The 26,079-nt window shown below is 41.1% G+C and overlaps 1 protein-coding gene across 2 annotated transcripts in view; it reads left to right on the forward strand.

Moving 5' to 3' along the window:
• GAREM1 (GRB2 associated regulator of MAPK1 subtype 1) overlaps window positions 1-26,079 on the forward strand; it is a 236,513-nt gene that overhangs the window by 179,679 nt on the left and 30,755 nt on the right. For both annotated transcript variants that reach the window (XM_027526327.1, XM_027526329.1), the window contains exon 3: window positions 7,236-7,366. In XM_027526327.1, coding sequence (XP_027382128.1) covers window positions 7,236-7,366 — 131 coding nt within the window. The remainder of the gene's footprint in view (window positions 1-7,235; window positions 7,367-26,079) is intronic.

Below are 26,079 nucleotides of genomic sequence, written 5' to 3' on the forward strand. Positions count from 1 at the left end.
CCGACTCTTCGTGACCCCATGGACTGCAGCATGCCAGGCTTCCCTGTCTATCACCAACTCCCGAATTTACTCAAACTCATGTGCATCGAGTCAGTGAGGCCATCCAGCCATTTCATCCTCTGTCGTCCCCTTCTCCTCCTGCCCCCACCCTCCCACCATCAGGGTCTTTTCCAATGAGTCAGCTCTCCACATCAGGTGGCCAAAGTATTGGAGTTTCAGCTTCAACATCAGTCCCTCCTTAGGATGGACTGCTTTTATCTCCTTGCAGTCCAGGGGACTCTCAAGAGTCTTCTCCAACACCACAGTTCAAAAGCATCAATTCTTCGGCACTCAGCTTTCTTTATAGTCCAGCTCTCATATCCATACATGACTACTGCAAAAACCATAGCTTTGACTAGACAGACCTTTGTTGGCCAAGTAATGTCTCTGCTTTTTAATATGCTGTCTAGGGAGGCCTGGCGTGCTGCAGTTCATGGGGTCACAAAGAGTTGGACACGACTGAGTGACTAAACTGAACTGAGGTTGGTCATAACTTTTCTTCCAAGAAGCAAATGTCTTTTAATTTCATGGCTGCAGTCACCATCTGCAGTGAGTTTGGAGCCCCCCAAAAATAAAGTCTGTCACTGTTTCCATTGTTTCCCCATCTATTTGCCATGAAGTGATGGGACCGGCTGCCATGATTTTAGTTTTCTGAATGTTGAGTTTTAAGCCAACTTTTCACTCTCCTCTTTCATTTTCATCAAGAGGATCTTTTGTTCTTCATTTTCTGCCATAAGGGTGGTGTCATCTGCATATCTGAGGTTATTGATATTTCTCCTGGCAATCTTGATTCCAGCTTGTGCTTCTTCCAGTCCAGCATTTCTCATGATGTACTCTGCATGTAAGTTAAATAAGCAGAGTGACAATATACAGCATTGATGTACTCCTTTCCCGATTTGGAACCAGTCTGTTGTTCCATGTCCAGTTCTAACTGTTGCTTCTTGACCTGCATACAGATCTCAGGAGGCAGGTCAGATGGTCTGGTATTCCCATCTCTTTCAAAATTTTCCACAGTCTATTGTCATCCACACAGTCAAAGGCTTTGGCATAGTCAATAAAGCAGAAATAGATGTTTTTCTGGAACTCTCTTGCTTTTCTGATGATCCAGGATGTTGGCAATTTGATCTCTGGTTCCTCTGCCTTTTCTAAATCCAGTTTGAACATCTGAAAGTTCATGGTTCACATACTGTTGAAGCCTGGCTTAGAAAATTTTGAGCATTACTTTGCTAGCATGTGAGATGAGTGTGATTGTGTGGTAGTTTGGGCATTATTCGGCATTGCCTTTCTTTGGGATTGGAATGAAAACCGACCTTTTCCAGTCCTGTGGCCACTGCGGAGTTTTCCAAATTTGCTGGCATATTGAGTGCAGCACTTTCACAGCATCATCTTGGACTTGAAATAGCTCAGCTGGAATTCCATCACCTCCACTAGCTTTATTCATAGTGATGTTTCCTAAGGCCCACTTGACTTCACATTCCAGGATGTCTGGCTCTAAGTGAGTGATCACACCATCGTGATAATCTGGGTTGTGAAGATCATTTTTGTACAGTTCTTCTGTGTATTCTTGCCACCTCTTCTTAATATCTTCTGCTTCTGTTAGGTCCATACCATTTTTGTCCTTTATTGTGCCCATCTTTGCATGAAATGTTCCCTTGGTATTTTAATTTTCTTAAAGGGATCTCTGGTCTTTGCCATTCTATCGTTTTCCTCTATTTCTTTGCATTGATCACTGAGGAAGGCTTTCTTATCTCTTCTTGCTATTCTTTGAAACTCTGCATTCAAATGGGTATATCTTTCCATTTCTCCTTTGCCTTTCTCATGTCTTCTTTTCACAGCTATTTGACAACCATTTTGCCTTTTCGCATTTCTTTTTCTTGGTGATGGTCTTGATCACTGCCTCCTGTACAATGTCACAAACCTCCATCCGTAGTTCTTCAGGCACTCTATCAGATCTAATCCCTTGAATCTATTGGTTACTTCCACTGTATGATCGTAAGGGATTTGATTTATGTCATACCTAAAAGATCCTAGACACGAAAAAAATTAACTAAAGAATGCCTGAAGAACAAGCACCAGATTGAAAGAGAAGAGAAATGTGTGCAGCTTTGCCCTTGACACCACAGCCATACCAGACAGAATTATTCATTTGGTCCATATGCCAAAGCATATTTGAGCCTGCTGATAGTAAAAGATCTCAGACACAAGAAAAAATAACTAAAGAATGCCTGAAGAACAAGCACCAGATTGAAAGAGAAGAGAAATGGTGATAGAGATGGGCGATCTGTCTAAGGGGTTAGAGATGGTTTGTATCAAGAAACCCAGGCTCTCTTATCTGAATCAAAATATCAGTGATCATGACAAACAGGACGAGAAAAAGAAAATATAAGAATTCTGAAGCTCTTATGTCACGAGAGAGAACATCCTGTTTTGTCAGAAGGTACTCCCCACGGCAGGATCTTTTTTTAAGGATGTGAACAGTGTCTGCAGCCACTTTTATAAGCAAACACAGGGGGGTGTTCTAGACTTTCCATGGACACAGCAACCACTGGTCACACAGGCTCTTTAGCACTTGTAATGAGGCTGGTGTGAACAGAGGTGTGCCACAAGGGTAAAACAAACACAGGATTTAAAAGACAATGTGAAAACATTGTATTCATGGAAATTCTAACTCACTGATGACTAGTTTTGTCCCCTTATTTAACACATCCCGATGCTGAAAGATTGCTTCATCCTGAAAGATAATTTCTGTTGGTTGTCTGATGTTCTTTGGTAGGATTGATTCCTGAAAAATATCCTTTGAGGCTCTGTACATTATTCAGATTTGAATGATTTTTAAGTACACCGTTGCTTGCTTTCTTTGTTGAGTGACAACATTCATCTGTGGTTTAGAAGCAAACCTTGTATACAGTAATGTAGTTCACCTTATATTTACAACTTGGAAAACCTGCAATTACTTCTGCATTGCTCTATTGTCTGCCAGTTCCAGGACTACAGTAATTTTCTTTCATTTAGCAAACACTTATTAAGTACCTGTTGCATGCAAGGCATTGTGCTTCCCTGAATTTAGACATGTTGGATTTGGTGCTAATGGGACTTCCAAGTATAACCATCCAGAGGGCCTTAGATGTCTCTAGAAGTGAAAGGAAATGTAGACTGTGTCAAATATATTTATTATAAATCTGCATAGTCGTTTGCTCAAGAAAAATTGAGATGTTTAACTTCACTGATCTTCAAAGAGATGCAGATTAATAAAAGGAAGAGATGCTTTGTAATATGCATGGAATTGTTTAATTGAAAAAATACTCAGAACAAGATTGTGCTCCAACTAGGAGGCACATAGCCTGTTGGTAGAAATATAAACTGGTTTAGGTTTTTTTGGGGAAAAAAAAAATTTAGCCATGAATGGTAAACAAGAAATTGTGTTACTCTTTAATAATCTCACTCCAGAAGATTTATCCCCAAAACATGAACCAAAAGACAGAATCCCTGTGCGTCTTGAGAAGAGAGAAGGGAGCCGAGAGTCGCTAAATGGCTACTTACGCTGAACACTTTGCATCATCTCCGTTAATCCCCACAGCTGCCCTGTGAAGTGTCCCCACTTTACAGGCGAGGAAGCAAGGCTCAGACGGATTTAGTGATTTGCCAGTATCATAAAACATGTACGTGGCAGAGCGCCCACTTACATTAGGCACCTGCCTAACTCAACCTAACTGTAGAAGAACAGAAAAACAGATAAGCCCATTATTAAATGCTGTGCAAACATTGTGTCATCATGTGGGGAAAAGGAGAAAAATTACAAAGGAACAGAGTATAAAACTGTAGATAAACCGTGGTTACTAAAAGTTTGTACACAGACTAGAGTAGTGAGAAAGGAAAAGTTTAGTCGGTTGTAGTGGCAGAATTTGTTTATGTAAGTAGTATTAAGATTGTCATGGTCTTTCTGAATTTTTAAAGATTGTTTTTATGAAAAAGGTATGATCATTTTGTATTTTCGAATGTGTTATTCATCGCTCTACATCCTTCTAGAAGGTACTCGAGCTGTCGTGTCTGGGTGCATCCTCTATTTTGTCATCACCACCTACCCTTTAACTCTTGAAAACACTTCTATCAAGGTTCATCACCAGCAAAATCCCTACTTCCTTAAACCCTTCTTTGACGTTACTTGCATCTTGTTAAAACCCAAACCTGCATATACCCTGAAAACACTCCTTTCGTGAAGCCCTCTGAGGTCGTAGCTCTATTTTATTTTTGTGTTTTTGATTCAAGTGTCTCCAGGAGCAGAAGGGGAGTAATGTCAAGGGTTGCATACAAAACTGTGAAATGAGACTGAGAACTCTTGGATTTAGCAGCTTGTATTTAATTGGGGGTTTTGATATGAGCAGTGGAATTGTTGGCCAAAGCACCAGAATCACCTGGCTTCTAGGATATACGGCTTCTGGATTTTCCTTATTCCCCTGACCATTCCTCAGTCTCCCAGAGCTCAAACCTGGGACCTCTTCTCAGTCTGCACTTAGGCCCATGGTTGTCATCATTAAATGTCATGACTGAAAATATCATCCATGTGCTGATGGCACCCAGTGTTATCATCTCCAACCAGACCTTTCTCTTGACTGCCTCGCTTATGTTGTCCATCTAAAGAGCTTTCAGGGTATCTCCATTTCTATGTCTAATAAGGGCTTCCCTGGTGGCTCAGTGGTAAAGAGTCCGCCTGCCAATGCAGGAGACACGGATTTGATCCCTGGGTCGGGAAGATCCCCTAGAGAAGGAAATGGCAACCCACTCCAATATTCTTGCCTGGGAAATCCCATGGACAGAGGAGCCTGGCGGGCTGCAGTCCATGGGGCTGCAGAGAGTCAGACATGACTAAAGAAAGAAAGTGAAGTAGCTCAGTCATGTCCAACTCTTTGTGACCCTGTGGACTGTAGCCTACCAGGCTCCTCCCTCCATGGAATTCTCCAGGCAAGAATACTGGAGTGGATTGCCATTTCCTTCTCCAGGGGATCTTCCCGACCCAGGGATCGAACCCCGGTCTCCCGCATTGCAGGCAGACGCTTTAACCTCTGAGCCACCAGGGAAGCCCAAGACACAACTAAGCCTGAGTCCAAACTTAACTCCTGGCCTTACTTCCTCATCCTACCCCTCCAAACCTGCCCATCTCAGTCAATAGCATTTCCATTCCTTTAGCCACTCCAGATTCCTGACATTTTCTTACCTCTTCCAAACCCCTGCCATCTCATACCTGCATGATGGCGGGGCCTCCTAACTGATGTCTCTGCCTCTACACCTGGCATCTTCAGAGTGTGTCCTGAACAAGCAGCTGGAATGATTCTTCTATAATTTCACTGCTTTTCCACTCACACCCTCAGGTGGCTCCCCATCCCACTCAGATGAAGAGCCACAGTTCTGCAAAGCCGTGGACTGTCAAAACCACCTGTTATTTCCCTGACTTTCTTTCTCTTCCTTCTTAGCTTTTACTCACCCCAGTCCAGCCACACTGGTAGCATACCAAACGCACACCAGCCCATCTGCCTGACGGTCTCTGTGGAGACTGTTGGCTGTGTTGAGAATTCTAAGAACAGCTCCATCAAAGTTGCTTTCTGACACATGCCTGCTCTGGCCAGCGGGTACTCTCCAACCCCCTCACCCTATTTTTAATGGCACTTCTCACCTTCTGATGGGCTTGCCTGATGGCTCAGCTGGTAAAGAATCCACCTGCAATCCAGGAGACACGGTTTCAATCCCTAGGTCGGGAAGATCCCCTGGAGAAGGAAATGACAACCCACTCCTGTGTTCTTGCCTGCAGAATCCCATGGACAAAGGAGCCTGGTGGGCTACAGTCTATGGGGGTTGCAGAGTCAGAGACAACTGAGCACATAAGCTCATTACTCACCTTCTAACATATTATATACTCCATTGATTTATTGTATATATCCTCTGTCTCCCACTACAATGTAAAGCTTCAAGAGGACATTTTTATATGGTCTCTTAATTGATTTATCTCAGCATCTAAAATAATACCTCCACCTAATAGATGCTGTGTTAAAAAATATGTTGAGAATATGAATGGTCAGTATGAAAGTGCCCCTGTTTCTACCTGTTGACCTATGGATGCATGCAGATAACTCTGCCTCATAAGAGTTTTTAATTCCTTTTCCAGTTTCTCAAGTGTTATAAACAGCATTCAGAAAATGACCACTGAGAAACACGGTGTCATGGGCTTGATTGTATATGGTCTTTTATTCTAAGTTGACAGCAGCTCCTCTAGAATGTAGCAGTGAGTGTCACAAATGCTGGAAATGTACAAGCAGCATAGTAGATCCTTGACATTTTTAGGAATGTGTTCAAAGTTCTTCAAAAATCACCCAAACTACGGCTACTGTGATAGTATGTCTGCACTTGTGAATTTCACAGATGGTAGTGAAAAGGAAGCCACCTGCTGCTCCAGATGCCAAGTGCCTTACTCACTGGAAGGGTCTCCCCCCAACACCATCCCCTTCAGGCTCAGGCCATGTACCGCAACCACACCACAAATTATAGGAGCTTCTGAGCCCCCAATATCACCCACGTATTCTTGAAACCAAGGGTATCGGTGAAAGCTAAGGGGCTTCTCCAGGGGATCTTCCCGACCCAGGGATCGAAGCCGGGTCTCCCACATTGCAGGCAGACACTTTAACCTCTGAGCCACCAGGAAAGCCCAAGACACAACTAAGCCTGAGATTATTTTATTCCACCTGCACATTTTAAAAACACTAATTTAAAAAAACCAGTTCCCCCAGGCCACTCAACCTTGGTTTTAGAATATAATGTGTGGGGGTATCATTACACCTAAATAACAGCAGGACCACTGTCAACAAGCCACATGTGCAACCATTTATAACACACTGAGTTTTCACATCGTGTTTACACTCTAAGCAAGCATTCATCCAATTTGATATTGATCTTTTGGGAATAAACCCTGAATGTAAGCAAAAAAATAAAAAGAAAGAAACTACACGTTTGCTTTCATTTTTAAGCTAATTTTTAAATATATCCTAGTTCAGAGAAAACCTTCTGCCACAGTGGCTTTCTTTTTTTAATGTGAGGCTCGGAAGCCTCTGACGGAGAAGAGTGGGAGTAAGGGGAGGGGATGCTGTCACCACGGTGACAGCTGTCCAGCGTAAGCATCTCACAGCTCTTCTGTTTATCATGTATTTTAGGGCAATTCAAGTTGCTGGAACAAGACCGAGATATAAAGGAGCCAGTGCAATATTTCAACAGCGTGGAGGAGGTGGCCAAAGCATTTCCTGAACGCGTGTACGTCATGGAGGAAATAACATTCAACGTGAAGGTAGCTCTGAAAGAACCAAATATTTATCATTACTAACCTCCTTTGGTTTTTAGGTCTTCGTGTGCACAGTTAAGTGCTCATCTGTGCCTCTTCCTATGGGGGTTCCAGCTTCCTCGTGGGTTGGTGCCAATGGCTAAAACTGGTCTCACAAGAACTGTGCTGTAGCTGAGCTGACCACCCAACCCGCCCCCTCTCCGTTACTACACTTAGTTAGCATTATCTTTGGCTAGAATAACTGTTGCTGCTGCTGCTGCTAAGTTGCTTCAGTCGTGTCCGGCTCTGTGTGACCCCATAGACAGCAGCCCACCAGGCTCCCCCGTTCCTGGAATTCTCCAGGCAAGAACACTGGTTTTTCTCCAATGCATGAAAGTGAAAAGTGAAAGTGAAGTCGCTCAGTCGTGTCCAACTCCTAGCGACCCCATGAACTGCAGCCTACCAGGCTCCTCCATCCATGGGATTTTCTAGGCAAGAGTACTGGAGTGGGGTGCCGTTGCCTTCTCCGGAAGTATGAATATGATAAATGGGATCTTGGAGATCCTGACAAAGTTAAGAGACTTCCAGTGTGGGTTAAGAAAGCAAGGTGCAGACTAGGAGCAGCGATAGAATGTAGAATGCTTGGGATTAAATTTGAGGCAGTAACATAGGAAACGACAGGAGTAGCTGTCTCTTCAAATCTGAATATGCCTTTTTGAGTAGGCAGCCGAGGTGGGGGGAACAGAAAATGGCAGATGAGTAGGTCAAGAAAATGAAAGAATATGTGGGCAGGTAGCCTCTTGCTGATTATTTTGTCTGTTTCCTCCAATCCCTCCTAAGCTAATGGCATTCAGTGTTTTTAGAACAGCAGTCACCTGCCTCATTCGCCACTTTTTCTCTCTATTAATAACATCCAGCTTTTGGTTTCCATGGTGAGAATCTTGTTTTTGTTTACCCATTTTCCTGCCTACTTGTTTTTAACTGTGATAGGCATTTTTTAAATTACCTCCTTTAGTTTTTTCATCAACTGTCTCTATTCTCATGTTTACTTTCAAAGTCAGAAGATGTCTTATCTCTGAATTGGTCATTCCAAACCGAAGCCTCATTCCTCTATGCTTTAATAAGAAAAATAGCTGCACCAACAGTTTTCAGTCCTACTTCTCTCTTTAAACAAGGTGTCATGATCTAAAGGGCACGTCAGACCAGGTAGTATAGCTCAGGCTCTGGATTCAGAATTGAGGTCCAGACACTACACTGACTGTGACCACAGACAGGTCATAGGACCCCAGTGCCATCATGTGAAAAATGGGCAAAATATGGGAAATACCAAGGGAACATTTCATGCAAAGATGGACACAATAAAGAAGAGACAGTATGGACCTAACAGAAACAGAAGACATTAAGAAGAAGTGGCAAGAATACATAGAACTACTACACAAAAAAAGATCTTCATGACCCAGATAACCACAATGGTGAGATCATTCACCTAGAGCCAGACATCCTGGAGTGCAAAGTTAAGAGGACCTTAGGAAGCATCACTACAAACAAAGTTAGTGGAGGTGATGAAATTCCAGTTGAGCTATTTCAAATCCTAAAAGATGATGCTGTCTAAGTGCTGCACTCAATATGCCAGCAAATTTGGAAAACTCAGCAGTGGCCACGTACTGGAAAAATGTCAGTTTTCTTTCCAATCCCAAAGAAAGGCAGTGTTCAAACTACCACACAGTTGCACTCATTTCACATTCTAGCAAGGTCATGCCCAAAATCCTCCAAGCTAGGCTTCAACAGTATATGAACCGAGAACTTCCACATGTACAAGCTGAATTTAGAAAAGGCAGAGGAACCAGAGATCAAACTGCCAACATCCAACGGATCATGGAAAAAGCAAGAGAATTCCAGAAAAACATCTGCTTCTGCTTCATTGACTATGCTAAAGCTTTTGACTGTGCAGATCACAACAAACTGTGGAAAATTCTTAAAGAGATGGGAATATCAGACCACCTTACCTGAGACACCTGTATGCAGGTCAAGAAGCAACAGTTAGAACCAGACATGGAACAATGGACCGATTCAAAATTGCGAAAGGAGTGCATCAGGGCTGTATACTGTCACCATGCTTATTTAAATTCTCTGCAGAATACATCAGGAGAAATGCTGAGCTGGTTGAAGCACAAGCTGGAATCAAGATTGCTGGGAGAAATATCAGTAACTTCAGATATGCAGATGATACCACCCTTATGGCAGAAAGCAAAGAGGAACTAAAGAGCCTTTTGATGAAAGTGAAAGAAGAGAGTGAAAAAGCTGGTTTAAAACTCAACATTCAAAAAACTAAGATCATGACATTCGGTCCCATCACTTCATCGCAAATGGTGGGGAAACAATGGAAACAGTGACAGACTTTATTTTCTTGGGCTCCAAAATCACGGCAGGTGGTGACTGCAGCAAAAATTAAAAGATGCTTGTTCCTTGAAAGAAAAGCTACAACAAACCTAGACAGTGTATTTTACTCTACTTTATAAAGCAGAGACGTTACTTTGCCAACAAAGGTCCATGTAGTCAAAGCTATGGTTTTTCCAGTAGTCATGTATGGATGTGAGAGTTGGACCATAAAGAAGGCTTTTTGTGGTGTTGGAGAAGACTCTGAGAGTCCCTTGGACTGCAAGGAGATCCAACCAGTCCATCCTAAAGGAAATCAGTCCTAAATATTCATTGGAAGGACTGATGCTGAAGCTTCAATACTTTGGCCACCTGATTCGAAGACCCAACTCACTGGAAGATCCTGATGCTGTGAAAGATAGAAGGCAGGGGGAAAAAGGGACGACAAAGGACATGGTTGAATGGCATCACCAACTCAATGAGTTTGAGCAAGCTCGGGCAGATAGTGAAGGACAGAGGATCCTGGGGTGCTGCAGTCCATGGGGTAGCAAAGCATTGTACATGACTGAGTGACTGAGGAACAGCAACAACTCCCCACCTCATAGATTTGTCATGAGAATTAAATGAAGCAACGCATTAAAGCACACATGCTTTGCAAGTGTCTCGTGTAGGGGCTGGCTACCTACAGTCTTAGGGCAAGACACCTGTTTTGTAAATAAAGTTTTATTAGAACACAGCAATCCCCCTGCACTTCCTCTTGTCTGTGGCTGCTTCAGCAATGTAACAGTTGAGTCCAGTAGTTGCAACAGAGACCATATGGCCCACAAGCCTGAAATGACTACTCACTGACCCTGTAAGAAAAAGTTTGCCAACCCCTGATTCGAAACATAAAATCCAACTAAGGGAAGTTTCACATCTAAAAAAAAAAAATTTCCTAACACAGATGATTTCACTTACCCTTTATTTAGTACTTTATACCCTGTGACTGAATATTGAGAACACAGTACATATGTTGTTGTTGTTTCTGAATACCCTTTCACCTCAAATACTTTTTTGGAGCCTTCTTATGCCAGAACACACATGCCAGTACCTGGTGAATTATTTAAAATGTCTCCCAGCCTTGCAAACCCAGCCCAGTAATAGTAAGAAATTCCCCCACGCATGTATTTTCTCCCATCAAAATAAGACTAAAGCTAAATCTTGTAAGTTCTGTCTTTTCTGTGACATTTGCAGAGAGAGCGAGAAGAAAGGGCAGCCTTGGACTTAGCAGTGGGTAGCTTGCAGCTCTCCTTAACTGGGGAAGAGGCATCTTGACTTCAGTACTGTCGCCCAGAAGCTTTCCGGACGACTCCTCTCCAGTCTGAGGGTGCCCGAACACGCTAACCTGGATGCTGTAACGTTGCCCTTTTCGTTCCAGTTAGTGAAGTCCTAGATCTCAGCCATTCCAGCATAGATTTCCCTGGAGGCAGAATAATAAGTTTGCCTTGTCTCCGCTGGGCAACGTGCCCCAACTCAGGAACTGTGACATTTTGATCCAGTATGGAGCATAGTTACCACTTAAGCCTGCACAGACCTCGTAAAAACCATTTCCTGTGGGCTGGGTCAGAGCTCCGCTGACAGTCCTGTCACCTGGGTATCGGCTCCTGAGAACTGGGTTTGGCATCTGCTTCTGGCACGGGTTTCAATATCTTGTCTTTTTTTATTTTTCGGTTATTTTTGGCTGTGCTGGGTCCTCATTGCTGTGTGGGCTTTTCTCTAGTTGCGGCACGCAAGGGCCACTCTGTAGTTGGAGCTTCTCATTGCGACTGGCTCAGGGCATGGGCTTCAGTAGCTGTGGCAGTGCGCTCCACTTGCAGCTCCCAGGTTTTAGAGCACAGGTTCAGGAGTTGCAGCACACAGGCTTAGTTTTTCTGCAGCATGTGGGATCTTCGCGGACCAGGAATTGAAAGGGTGTCTCCTGCACTGGCAGGTGGATTCTCCACCACTGAGCCACCAGGGAAGCCCCAGGATCTTTTTTTTTTTAATAGGGAAAATAAAATCATTTAAAGTTCGGAGAACTTGAGTGGCAGCTAGGTTTCTCAGTGCTAAGAAACATGACCAAGAATAAAGTGATACACCATTATAAATAATCCAGCAAGACTAGGAAATTTATAGACTCAGATAATCATCAAATGTTAGATCTGGAAAGGCCCTTACACATTGCCCCATCCCACTCCTTCTTTTAATAAATAGGAAAACTGAGAAACAGATGAGAGCTGACTTCATTGATTCATACAAAACCACAAAGCAACTTAGCTGCAAAGCCTGGTCCCCTAATTCAATCCAGTTGTCTTTTTTAACTCCCTCGAATTCTGTCTGTGGATCTGAGATAAGGCCCATGACAATGATGAGAAGATCCTTTCACATAGACACAATAACTTGCATGATAAATTCATTTTCTTAAAAAAAAAAGTAAATAGATGTATTCAATAATTATTGCCTAGCCAAATCCTTCTGCCTTTTGTATCTGAAATGTTGATGGTCTGACACACAGGATTTGGCAACTTTTGTGAATGTTACATCTGCCAATTTTTAAGACCTTCCTTCATTCCTGAGCATAGTGCCAGCATTTCAAAAATAAATCCTACTAGTTCACCTGATGTTTTCTGTCAGCACAGGATGCAGTTTCTAATTAGATAGCATGAGTCCAAATGAACCCCTTCAAAAATGCTAGTGTAACATATTAACCCAGCATTGTTTTTTGTTATCAACCAGTATTCATGGAGAAACAAGGTGGGTTCTTGCTCTGTTGCTTGAAGCAATGGTGAAGATACAAGGAAGTGGCCAGAATGCGTCATTGAATCAATAAGCAAGAGTTCTAAAGTTTAATATGATTCCTGCAACTTGATGCTGAACCTTGGATGTTTTCCAAGGCTTTTAACTTAGAATCAGCCAGCTTTCCCCCCAAGCCATTGACTTGAGGCAGTCTGTGTGCCTTTTATCTTAATATATTCGTTCCCCTTTTTAAAGTTTCCATCTGAAAAAGTGCTGAAGAAATATCTTCCTGCTCTTCCAGCCGGTTAGACCGTATTTTGTTTCCATATGTAAGATAGCTAACAAATTAAACATATGTCATATTACTTCCTCTACTCATCTTAGAACACACTACAGACAAGGCCTTGAAAATACACTCATGAAGAGGGTTTGGGCTGCTCTTGATTCTAACCCTTGTCATAATTATTTTATTCCCTGCCATCTCTCCGATCATGTTTATCTTTACTTTTTAAAACAAATTTATTTATTTAATTTTGGCTGCAGTGGGTCTTTGTTGTGGCACACGGGCTTGGTGGCTCCTCAGCGTGTGAGATCTTCCCAGACCAGGGATCAAACCCCTGCCCCTCTACCTTGGCAGGCAGATTTGTAACCACTGGACCACCAGGGAAGTCCTGTGTTTGTCTTTTAAAAGGCAAAACAGTTTATGGCTAGACTTTACTCTGGGTACATGGGCCATCCTACGGTCATCCTGTACAGTAATACAAAACAGTGGAACTGAATTCTGAGTTTTTTGGTTGTTTTGTTTTACTATATTAAAAGCATAGATCAGTCATGGTGGTCACATCATTCCTAGTTTACTATCCCAGTCCTAGTTTCTGTCTTGACCATTCAGAAAAGGAATCCTTCTCGTTTTGTATGTTTTTAATGATGTCAGACAGGTGTTTTCCCCCTGTGATTTTTTTTTTTTTTTTAATGGATAGGGCTCATTTGCTCTGGCATTTCCTACCTCTTCTAGAACTTTTGGAGCATGATTAATTTTAGGGTAGCCCGTTCTGGGGGTAACTGAATTATAACAAAAATCCTGTGCAAAATGACTGTAATTTTCTTTGAGTTTCTTAAAATGGATTCTACTTTCTATCATCTGAAAGAGAAGTACTTGAACAAAATTTAAACTCATTCTCATCTCTGGGTCGGTATAGTTTTACCTTTAAATGGAAAGAACCCCATACCCTAAGAATTAGGTGTTTTATGGTCTCATTTAAATTGTTGCCTCTTATGTTTGTTAGAATACCTGCTTTAAGAGTCCGAGTTTCGTTTCGATTACCGCTTCTGTTCTGCAGTGGGTTGGAAACAAGTTCTACGGGTAGAGTTTAGTTAGATAGGAGGAAGTACTCTAAATTAAGGTCCTTAAAGGCTTTTCCGTAAGCCCTTATGTCATATCTTTTTTGGCTGCTCAGAGGCCTTTATTTCACTGCCTTTTTTTGGCTACATTTCAGAGAGATCAGAAATTATCAATTACTATGCAGCCTGAATTTTGTCAGATGTAAGAACAAATTTTAAAAATGAAGAGCGAATGAATTTAGAGGTGGCCAATTTTTATTTGTAATTTCCAGTTTTTAAAAATCGCATCTTTTCCTTACCATGAGTCAGATGTCATTTATTTTCAAGAGTCATTCAGAACGATAAAATTGGATACAATGGTGAGGCTAATTATTTCAGTGTTTGAAGACAGCCCAGTGCTTTTTTTGTCATCTGTGGTTTCGAGACCTCCTCTGAAAAACTACCGGTTGGCAAGCCCTCCTTTGCGCCGCTACAAATTAAATCATGGCCATTGTACTTGTCATCCTTGCCCTATTTCCTGTTTAAAAAAATAAAACACTCAGGATTGACATTTGTCTTAACTCTTGATGCCCTTTGCTTCCCGTTTTCTTCCATTTTCCCATAGAAAAGAGTTATAAAAACTGAAGTTTGGGGAGGAAAAGATCTAATATTGATCAAATATTGTCTAACCAAATATCAGTCAGATCAATCCTGATTTTTTTTTTTCAAGAGTTGCGACTTTAACGTCTATTCCATGTCAGTCTCTAAAAGAACTGTTCTTAGGGGAAAATGTTGCCTGTTGACAGAGCCAGAGAGACAGAAGAGCGGAATGGGGTGGGAGAGAGAGTGTGTGTGAGAGAGAGAGTGTGTGTGTGTGTGTGTGTATGTGTGTGTGTAAAATTTTACGTCAGTGTTTTTAAATGTTGCTTGACCCTGGGGTATTAACTCTGAATGGTGTTATGAACAGTAAAACCCTGATAGTTTCCTGGATTAGACCTATTAGAGTTGTTTAGATAACACACTTTGAATGACTTCCTCTCAGGAAACATTGAAACTGGAAATGTTAACCAGGCACGCATACCCAAGCACTTAAGACAGAACACACTGTTTCTTTTGCTATTAAAAAAAAAAAATCTTAAAGAAATTATGCAAATAAATCACATCTGTAGAAACCAGAGGAGATTGTTTGGCTCAGCTGCCAAAGGAAAAACACTTATTTATGAGCTCCTTCCTCTGTCACGGACAGTGACCACAAGATCGGTCAGTATGCTAGTCTGCTAATACTTGCAGAGCTAATTGCCAGTGTGAACGGTGACATCAGAGTTGGAAGCTTGGAATCACAGATTGTGTGCACATATGTTATGCATTTTTATGTATGGCAGTAGGAGTAACTTCCTCTAGAAGTAGAGACAGACAGGAATCTGTAGACAAAACTGTTGCGTGCGCCTGGAGCGTGACATTTATTGAAGACGGTTTTGATCTGTTTAATCTGTGTGAATTCTGTCTCACAAAGCATGTGGACATTCTCTTTCAGTTTCATTTGGTGTGCAGTACTCACCAGATCTATGATTTTTTTCATCCTGGAAGGTGTATGTTTATAAAGGTAAATAAGGAAAAATAGTACCAAAGTTACTGACTCTAGAAGCTAGAAAGAGATGTTTCTTCTTCTTAGTCCCTCATGTTTGAGAAGCACTGTTGGCTCCCTGTCTGTTCCCTGGAAACAGTTTGTTGTATGAGTGAACGTACGTACGTGTGTGTGTGTGTATGTGTGTCTCAAGTCTCATGAGAACCCTTTCTCTCAACATCCCTGTCTCTAACCTGATCCAAATGGATGGACTGCCAAGTTTTTATTTTACTAAGTTCCAATAAAAAGGAAGTACAGCACTGCATCTGAGCTTGTTGGAGACCAGTTTATCCTAAAACAGCGTATTATGAATCATTTCAATATGTTCACTTCCTTTGGGATGTAACTGTAATGATATTTCAGGCCCTATTCTGACATTAAGTTTTATTCCGGGATAACACATTCAATAAAAATTTGAGCAGTTCTGTGGTACAGAATGAAAGATAATGCTTAGAGATAGTGGTTTGGGCTTGACAGCAGTAGTGCATGAAAACAGAAAACAGCATGAAAATACAGAGATGGGAAAGGCAATGTGAAACAATTATAAGAATTAAAACTGTTAAGAATTATTGTTAATAAAAGTAATAATAACAGTTGTTGAGTTACTGAGAGCTTACCACTGTGGGAAGTTGTTTACCTACAGTAATTAAGCTTGAGAAGTAGCCGATGGTGTTCTCATTTTCCAGATGAGGAAACTGAGACTCAGAAAGGTAAAACACAGGACTTCCCTGGTGGTCCAATGTTAAGAATTCGCCTTCCAGTGCAAGGGACATGGGTTCAATCCCTGATTGGAAAGCTGAGATCCACATGCCCAAGTGCCACAGCTGGAGAGCCCAAGCACCACAGTGAAGATCCAGCACGGCCAAAAATAATAAATAAAGCTAAATGGCAAAACTTTTTCTAAGGTTACTTAACAGTAAACAGGATTCAAATTCATGTTGTAGCTTAGTTGTTAGTATTGCACCATTGATAGTATGGTACCAATTAATTTCCTAAGGCTGAGTGAAATCGCTCAGTCGTGTCCGACTCTTTGTGACCCCGTGGACTGTAGCCTACCAGGCTCCTCCGTCCATGGGATTTTCCAGGCAAGAGTACTGGAGTGGGGTGCCATCGCCTTCCTAAGGCTGTGGTTCATTTATTCATCACCAGGGGTCAGCAGACTTTTTCTATAAAGGGACAAAGAGTGAGTAGTTTGGAGTTTGCAGGCCATACAGTCTCTGTTGCAGCTACTCAGCATTGCCAGTGGAGAGTGAAGGCAGCCACAGACCGTGCAGAAACAAATGGGCATAGCAGTGTCCTAATAAAACTTTATTTGTAAAATCAGGTGGAAACTGTCAAGATCATAAAGAAACAAGGCAAGTTCAAGAAATTCACAGAACAGAGAACTGGGTGCAATATGGTATCCTGGTTTGGTCTGGAAACAGAAAAAGGACCTTTGTTGAAAAATTCGGTGAAATCCAAATAAAGCTTATAATGTAGTTAATAGACTATACCAATGTTCATGTCTTAGTTTGATAAAGTGCCATGGTTTTATAAGATGTTAATAGAAGAAGCTAGGTGAAGTGTATACAGGAACTCTCTGTACTGTCTTTGCAACTTTCCTACAAATCTGAAGTATTCCAAGTAAAAGTTAAATTTTATTTGTTATTGATTTAAATTCCTAAACTTACTCCAATATAGAGAAGTCCACGTGAATGCCGAGTCCAAAAATAAACACAGTTAAGTTGAGGTCTTGTCAAAAAATAATTATAAAACTTATTTGAGTCCCCAAAAATGGATCTTAAACCTTTGGAGACTGAACTACTGTTAAAAGCAATACTGTTCTGCCATTTATGTGCTGATAATGCCTCCTTCAGAATAATTCCTGGCCAGAGGCAACAGAACTGTCTGTTTTTTTATAGCACTGCTATTAATTGACAGACTGCTTTTGCCCAAGGTTAAAATTATGTAAAGATGACCTGGAATGGGTAAGAAATTATTTACAAGGATTCTTACTACTTAGTTCTCTAAGAACATAATGATCACTACTGATTAAGCAATATGAATGTCAGTCACTTTACCCAAGATGCTTTGGTAACATACAAGAAAAAAATCCATCTCAGGCTTAATGTAAGCCTGACACTAAACATGATAAAGATAAAATAGAACCGTAGGCTAATCTCACCAGTGACCGATATTGGGTCGGCCAAAAAGTTCATTGGTGTCTTCCATAAGATGCAATGGAAATCCCAAACAAAGTTTTTGGCCAACCCAGTACATCACCTATAGATCAAATGCTGTTTAGGAGAATCATGCAGTATACTTTTAAGTCCACCATGATCACACAGAGATTATTTCAGGCATGTAGGGTTGTTTTGGGGCTTCCCTGGTGGCTCAGCTGGTAAAGAATCCACCTGCAATGTGGGAGACCTGGGTTCGATCCCTGGGTTGGGAAGATCCCCTGGAGGAGGGCATGGCAACCCACTCTAGTATTCTTGTCTGGAGAATCCCCATGAACAGAGGAACCTGGTGGGCTACAGGCCATGGGGTTCCAGAGTCGGACTCGACTAAACAACTAAGCACAGCACAGGGTTGCTTTAATATTTGGAAATATACTGTTATAAAATCCATACATCAAAATTTAAAATAAACGTGACTATCTTATTGGATACAGAAACAGCATTTGGTAAAAGATAAAATCTCTTTGTAGAAACTTTTAGAAAGCTAGAATTGGAAAGACAAATCAGTAATATAATCACCTAGGAATCCCAAGAAAATGAACTGGGAAAACTATGACAATAAAATTACTGGACACAGAATATCAACAAAGCATATTTAACAACACAAATGAACAGTGATATTCAGGGACTGATAACAAAGGCAGACTTAAATACCCAAGAGGGAAATAAAAGATCTGAATACATGATTAGAGTTTTCATGTGACTTTGAAAATATGACTATAATGATGTTGCTGCTGCTGCTGCTGCTAAGTCGCTTCAGTCGTGTCCGACTCAGTGCGACCCCAGAGACGGCAGCCCACCAGGCTCCCCTGTCCCTGGGATTCTCCAGGCAAGAACACTGGAGTGGGTTGCCATTTCCTTCTCCAGTGCATGAAAGTGAAAAGTGAAAGTGAAGTCGCTCAGTCGTGTCTGACTCCTAGCGACCCCATGGACTGCGGCCCACCAGGTTCCTCCATCCATGGGATTTTCCAGGCAAGAGTACTGGAGTGGGGTGCCATTGCCTTCTCCAATATAAAAAAAAACACCATGTAGATGTGCTTCCAATAAAATTACCAATGCAAACCATGGACAGGATGATTCTAAGGTTCATGGCAGGTGGGAGGGCTTCCCTGGTGGCTCTGATGCAGGAGACAGGTTCAGTGTTTGGTCCTGGAGGACCCTACTTGCTGCAGAACAGCTAAGCCCAAGTGCCACAACTATTGAGCCTGTGCTCTAGAGCCCACGTGCCCTAGAGGCCATGCTCTGCAACTAGAGAAGCCACTACAATGAGAAGCCTGTGCACCAGAACTAGAGTTTAGCCCCTGTTCGCTGATACTAGGGGGAAAAAAGCCCGCACACAATGAAGACTCAGCACAGCCAAAAATAAAGTTCATCTGGAGAAATAGATTAATATCTAAAAAATATCTAAAATTTCTTGTTGTCATATTTTCTTTGAAGTTTTTATTTTTAAATAACTTCTGTCTTAATTGTTGCAGGAGTAATATAAGATCTCCCTAACCACTTTCGATTCACCAGCTCTTGGCATTTGGCACACTTGTTTTATCATTCTGTATGCCCACATATACATATATATGTATAACTTAAACTTTTCTGAACCATTGAAGAATGAACTGTATACCTTATGCCCTTTGCCCCTTAGTAATCAGTGTATATTTCTGAGGAATAAGGGTATTTTCTTATGTGAGCACAGTGCGTTGAGAACAGTACTTTTATTTACAGTCTATATTCTAACTTTGCCAAGTGTCCCAATATAGTACTTTATAGCATTTTTTTCTTTCAGTACAGAATTCATTCCAGAATCATGTGTTACATTTACTTTTCATTTCTGTCTTTCATTTTAATCTGGAACAGTTCTTCAACTTTTCTTTGTTTTTCATCACATGGATGTTTTTTAAGAATACACACTAGATATTTTACAGAATATGTCTCATTTGGGGTTTGTCTGATACTTGCTCATGATTAGATTCCATTAATGAATGCCCTTGTAGGTGGAATGTTACATGAGTGAGGTTCTGACCTTATCAGGGAGTCACACCCACAGGTATGTGATGGAAATACGCTTCTTTTTGGTGAGTTTAGATTTTATCACTTGTTTCTACCCTCTACAATTACTTTTTCTCCTCTGGCAATTCCTAAGCTTCTGGACGAAGACATTTTAAGATCTTCCTCATTACCATCTCTTTAATCAAACTTCTATAAATTCAGTAATTATTAATGATTCACCCACTCCAGTGTTCTCACCTGGAGAATCCCAGGGACGGGGGAGCCTCTTGGGCTGCCATCTATGGGATCACACAGAGTCGGACACGACTGTAGCAACTTAGCAGCAGCAGCCGCAGCAGCATATAATCTTTACTGTAATAAGTACAAAATTATAATTTTTCCAGCCCCACCACTTCTCTACATGTGTCAGGTTTTACCCCACTCATTTTTTTCATTCATTCATTTTTTATTAACAATATGGACCAATGGGGGCTAATTCGGGCTGGTTCCTGTATCCTTCTGACAGGATCCCATCATCTTAAGAGCATTTCTTTACTTCCCAGCACAACAGAACATTCCCAGCTCATCTTGTATCTTTCTTACCCTAGCCTTGGAATCAGTCACTTATTCCAGGAGCCCTGGTTCCTTTTAATGAGAAATGGTGATAGTGAAGTCTTTGCTTGTAATCTCTTTGAAAGGACAAAACCAAGTAACGTGTGTTTGTGTGTGTGTATTCTTAAAATTATGAGTTCATACTAATGCCTTCAATTCCAGTCCAACCCCTTGGAGTTCTTTGTTTTTCTCAATTCCATACTTCTGTCTCCCCTGCCACAGTGAAAACTCCCAAACTATGGACACATTTACTCATTTGTTCAATCCTACAACACATGTAAAGTTGTTTCAGATTCACTGTCCCTATACCTCTATGCAAAACAAATCTCCTAAAAAGAACACAATCTTGGTCAGTCTTTTGTTTTTCCAACACCCTCTTCCAACAAGACAACTCTACACATGGACACCAGATGGTCAACACTGAAATCAGATTGATTATATTCTCTGCAGCCAAAGATGGAGAAGCTCTATACAGTTAGCAAAAACAAGACCAGGAGCTGACTGTGGCTCAGATCATGAACTCCTTATTGCCAAATTCAGACTTAAATTGAAGAAAGTAGGGAAAACCACTAGACCATTCAGGTATGACCTAAATCAAATCCCTTATGATTCTACAGTGGAAGTAAGAAATAGATTTAAGGGACTAGATCTGATAGACAGAGTGCCTGATGAACTATGGACGGAGGTTTGTGACATTGTACAGAAGACAGGGATCAAGACCATCCCCAAGAAAAAGAAATGCAAAAAAGCAAAATGGCTCTAGAGAGGCCTTACAAATAGCTGTGAAAAGAAGAGAAGCGAAAAGCAAAGGAGAAAAGGAAAGATATAAGCATCTGAATGCAGAGTTCCAAAGAATAGCAAGGAGAGATAAGAAAGCCTTCCTCAGCGATCAGTGCAAATAGAGAAAAACAACAGAATGGGAAAGACTAGAAATCTCTTCAAGAAAATTTAGAGATACCAAGGGAACATTTCATGCAAAGATGGGTTCAATAAAGGACAGAAGTGGTATGGACCTAACAGAAGCAGAAGATATTGAAGAGGTGGCAAGAATACACAGAAGAACTGTACAAAAAAGATATTCACAACCAAGATAATCACGATGGTGTGAGCACTCACCTAGAGCCAGATATCCTGGAATGTTAAGTCAGGTGGGCCTTAGAAAGCATCAACAAAGCTAGTGGAGGTGATGGAGTCCCAGTTGAGCTATTTCAAATCCTAAAAGATGATGCTTTGAAAGTGCTGCACTCAATATGCCAGCAAATTGGGAAAACTCAGCAGTGGCCACAGGACTGGAAAAGGTCAGTTTGCATTCCAATCCCAAAGAAAGGCAATGCCAAAGAATGCTCAAACTGCCACACAATTGCACTCATCTCACACACTAGTAAAGTAATGCTCAAAATTCTCCAAGCCAGGCTTTAGCAATACGTGAACCGTGAACTTCCAGATGTTCAAGCTGTTTTTAGAAAAGGCAGAGGAACCAGAGATCAAATTGCCAACATCCTCTGGATCATCAAAAAAGCAAGAGATTTCCAGAAAAACATCTATTTCTGCTTTATTGATTATGCCAAAGCCTTTGACTGTGTGGATCACAATAAACTGGAAAATTCTGAAAGAGATGGCATACCAGACTACCTGACCTGCCTCTTGAGAAACCTATATGCAGGTCAGGAAGCAACAGTTAGAACTAGACATGGAACAACAGACTGATTCCAAGTAGGAAAAGGAGTACGTCAAGGCTGTATATTGTCACCCTGTTTATTTAACTTATATGCAGAGTACATCATGAGAAACGCTGGGCTGGTAGAAGCACAAGCTGGAATCAAGATTGCCGGGAGAAATATCAGTAACCTCAGATATGCAGATGACACCACTCTTATGGCAGAAAGTGAAGAAGAACTAAAGAGCCTCTTGATGAAAGTGAAAGAGGAGAGTGAAAAAGTTGGCTTAAAGCTCAACATTCAGAAAACTTAAGATCATGGCATCTGGTCCCATCACTTCATGGGAAATAGATGGGGAAACAGTGGAAACAGTGGCTGACTATTTTTGGGGGCTCCAAAATCACTGCAGATGGTGATTGCAGCCATGAAATTAAAAGATGCTTACTCCTTGGAAGGAAAGTTATGACCAACCTAGATAGCATATTAAAAAGCAGAGACGTTACTTTGCCAACAAAGGTCCGTCTAGTCAAGGCTATGGTTTTTCCAGTGGTCATGTATGGATGTGAGAGTTGGACTATGAAGAAAGCTGAGCGCCGAAGAATTGATGCTTTTGAACTGTGGTGTTGGAGAAGATTCTTGAGTCCCTTGGACTGCAAGGAGATCCAACCAGTCCATTCTAAAGGATTTCAGTCCTGGGTGTTCATTGGAAGGACTGATGCTATAGCTGAAACTCCAACTTTGGCCACCTGATTTGAAGAGTTGACTCATTGGAAAAGACCCTGATGCTGGGAGGGATTGGGGGCAGGAGGAAAAGGGGACGACAGAGGACGAGATGGCTGGATGGCATCACCGACTCGATGGACATGAGTTTGAGTAAACTCTGGGAGTTGGTGATGGACAGGGAGGCCTGGCATGCTGCGATTCATGGGGTCGCAAAGAGTCTGATACGACTGAGCGACTGAACTGAACTGAACTATATAGTCAGTGTTCCACAGTCACTTTGATTATTTCTCTGTCTCTGGGGCTATTTTTTAGTTTATTCATTTGAAATACAGTTGGGTTCATCTATTTCCATTTGCATTCAGTTTTTGTGTAATTTCTTGTTAATTTTATTATTATTCTTTTTAATATGTAGACCATTAGCCCACTTTCTAACAGGCGAAACTCTATAGCATGGTTTACTCACAGCGGTGTCACTTGCCCTCATGTCCCTTCCCCCAGGTTCCTCACTCCCCTCCCTCCTGGAAGTAACCAATTTCCTTGTTTTCTGGTTTATTTTTCTTATGTTCCTTTAAAAAAAAAAGGCAGAAATACATGTATAGTAACTTTTCCTTCTTTCTTAAACAAGATGGTGGTATACCTTATACATTAAACTTAGTCTGTTCTGGAAAATAAAGTCTGTTACTTGACTTTTGATTTTGATTCTCTTTTCTCTTTCTATCCAAAAACTTTGAGTTTTTGGAATAACCACAAGTGAGGGCTATTGTTTATCAGATCTTAAAATGTATGATAAGGATATAGAAATTAAAACAACATTGTTATGATGTGAAAATAGGCAGAAAGGTCATTAGGAAAAAATATATGTATTTGAATGTATGTGTTTTATAAGTTTAATATATGATAAATGTGGCACTTCAAAACTGAGATGAAAGGGATGGTTATTTGGAAATGTACTGGATACTAAGTTAGCTATTTAAAAATTTAAAGCCCTATCTTAAATAATCCAAGGAAATTTTATGTAAATAAGATAAATATTTAATAAATGAAACCATCAAAATAGCAGAAGAAAATATTAGTTAATGATATCAGCATTTCTTATCCTCAGCAATCGTGAAAGTTGGACTGGATGAATCTGTGCTGTGGGGGCTGTCCTGTGCCTTGTAAGCATTTTCAGCACCATTCTTCGTCTCTGCCCACTAGATGTAAACAGCACCCTCATAGTCATGGCAATCTGGAATGTCTTAGGACACCCAGGGAGTTGGGGAGGGGAGAAAACCACACCTTGATTGGAACCACTGATCTGTATCTGGTGCATAACACCAGATATGAAGGAGCATAACACCAAAGAAGGAGCATAATACCCAAGAATGGACTCTCAAAGGAAATCTTTTAAAATGTTTGCTACATTAAAAAAAAAAAAAACTAAAACCATAGAATTGAAATTCAGGCAACATATTAGGAAATATATAGCATAAATGACATTCACCTTGCATAAAAAGCAGTCAGTAAGATGACCATCACAGGGCTTCCATGGTGGTCCAGGGGTTAAGAGTCCATCTGCCAGTGTAGGGGACACAGGGTCATCCCTGGTCCGGGAAGAGCCGTGTGCCTTGGAGCAGCTGAGCCCAGTCCACCACAACTGCTAAGCCCAAATGCCTCAATTGCTGGAGCCCATGCTCCAGCAGCAAGAGAAGCCACCGCAACGAAGAGTAGCCCCTGCTCACTGCAACTAGAGAAAGCCCGGGCACAGCAGCCAAGACCCAGTGCACCCATGAATAGACACATAAATCGTAAGAAGAAAAGACAACCGTCACAATAGAAGAAATGGGTGAGGGACACAAGGAGGCAGCTCACAAAAGAAAAACTAAATCCTGATAAATATCAGAAAACTTTCACAAGCGTAAATAAATGCAGGTTGCATGCATTACCTTTAATACTGCTAAGCATTAAACTTAGTCAGCATGGGTATGGGGAAACAACCTCATAAATCAGAAATATGAATGTGTGTAACACTCCTGATTTAGCACACACACGCGTAATACACCAGAAGTATTGGGCTGGCCAAAAAGTTTATTCGGGTTTTTCATTACATCTTACAGAAAAACCTGAACAAACTTTTTGGCCAACCCAATGCAGTGAGCAACACATATTAGACCTTTCAAATATATATACACAGCTTTGTTCATGCATTCTGTTTCTGCGACTTTATCCTAAGGAAATAAGTGTAAAATCTTTATTGCAGTACTATTTATAATTGTTAAAAATTGGGAAATCCCATCTGCCTAACAGTAGGGAATTGGTCAAATAAGGCATATCCAGATATAATGGAATGTGTTAGGTCAGTATTGATATTAATGGAGTATATATACAGGAAAATGGACAAATTACAGTGAGAAGCAGAGCAGTAAAATTGTATATAAATATATATCCCTGAGATAGACTAATACACTTCTTTCTTTTTTTAGAACAGGAATTTAAATTTTTGAGTTTGGTGCAATAAGCATAGTAAAATTAGTTTTGCTTAAAACATCACTCAAGAATTTTTAATTTTTATATTAAAATAGAGTTGATTAACAATTTTGTGTTACTTTTAAGTGTACAGCAAAGTGATTAGGTTGTACATATACATGCTATCTATTCTTTCTTCGCACTCAGGTTATTGCAGAATGTTGAGCTGAGTTCCCTGTGCTGTATAGCAGGTCCTTGTTGGTTGTCCATTTTCAGTATAGCAGTGTACACATGTCCGTCTGAACCTCCCAGTTGCCCGACCCCTCACCCCTGGCCCTTCCCTCCTGGTAACCATGAGTTCGTTCTTTAAGTCTGTTTCTGTGTTATAAGTAAGTTCATTTGTGGCACGTGTGTTTTTAGATTCCACATGTAAGCAGTATCATATGATAAATTGTCTGTGTCTGACCTAATTCATTTAGTAGGATAATTTCCAAGTCTGTCCATGTTGCTGTAAATGGCATTATTTCATTCCTTTTCATGGCTGATTAGTATTCCATTGTATATATGAACCAGTGTTTGGGGGGTTTTTTTTTTAGCCTATGGTCCCTCGTAGCTCAGGTGGTAAAAGACTCTGCCTGCAGTGCAGGAGACACCGGTTCAATTCCTGGGTCAGGAAGATCCCCTGGAGAAGGCAATGGCAACCCACTCCAGTATTCTTGCCTGGAAAATCCCATGGACAGAGGAGCCTGGCGGGCTACAGTCCACGGGGTTGCAAGGCTCAGACATGACTTAGCAACTACACCACCACCACCACCATTCTCGGTTAGGTGTGACTTTGGTGTTTCATAAGAAGTTGTACTCACGTCCTTCTACTCTCCCATCTTGTCTTTTCTTTCTGTTTTTATAAAATTGTTAACAAGTTATTTTTAGTGATTGGTCAGGTTGTATAGAATTTGCTCATTTTTATATCTGTATTTTCTAATAATTCTAGTGAATGTGAGTAGTTTGTATAATAAAAGAATAGGA

The sequence above is a fragment of the Bos indicus x Bos taurus genome, chromosome 24 (genome assembly GCF_003369695.1).
Source record: "Bos indicus x Bos taurus breed Angus x Brahman F1 hybrid chromosome 24, Bos_hybrid_MaternalHap_v2.0, whole genome shotgun sequence".
In the NCBI taxonomy this organism is placed as follows: domain Eukaryota; kingdom Metazoa; phylum Chordata; class Mammalia; order Artiodactyla; family Bovidae; genus Bos; species Bos indicus x Bos taurus.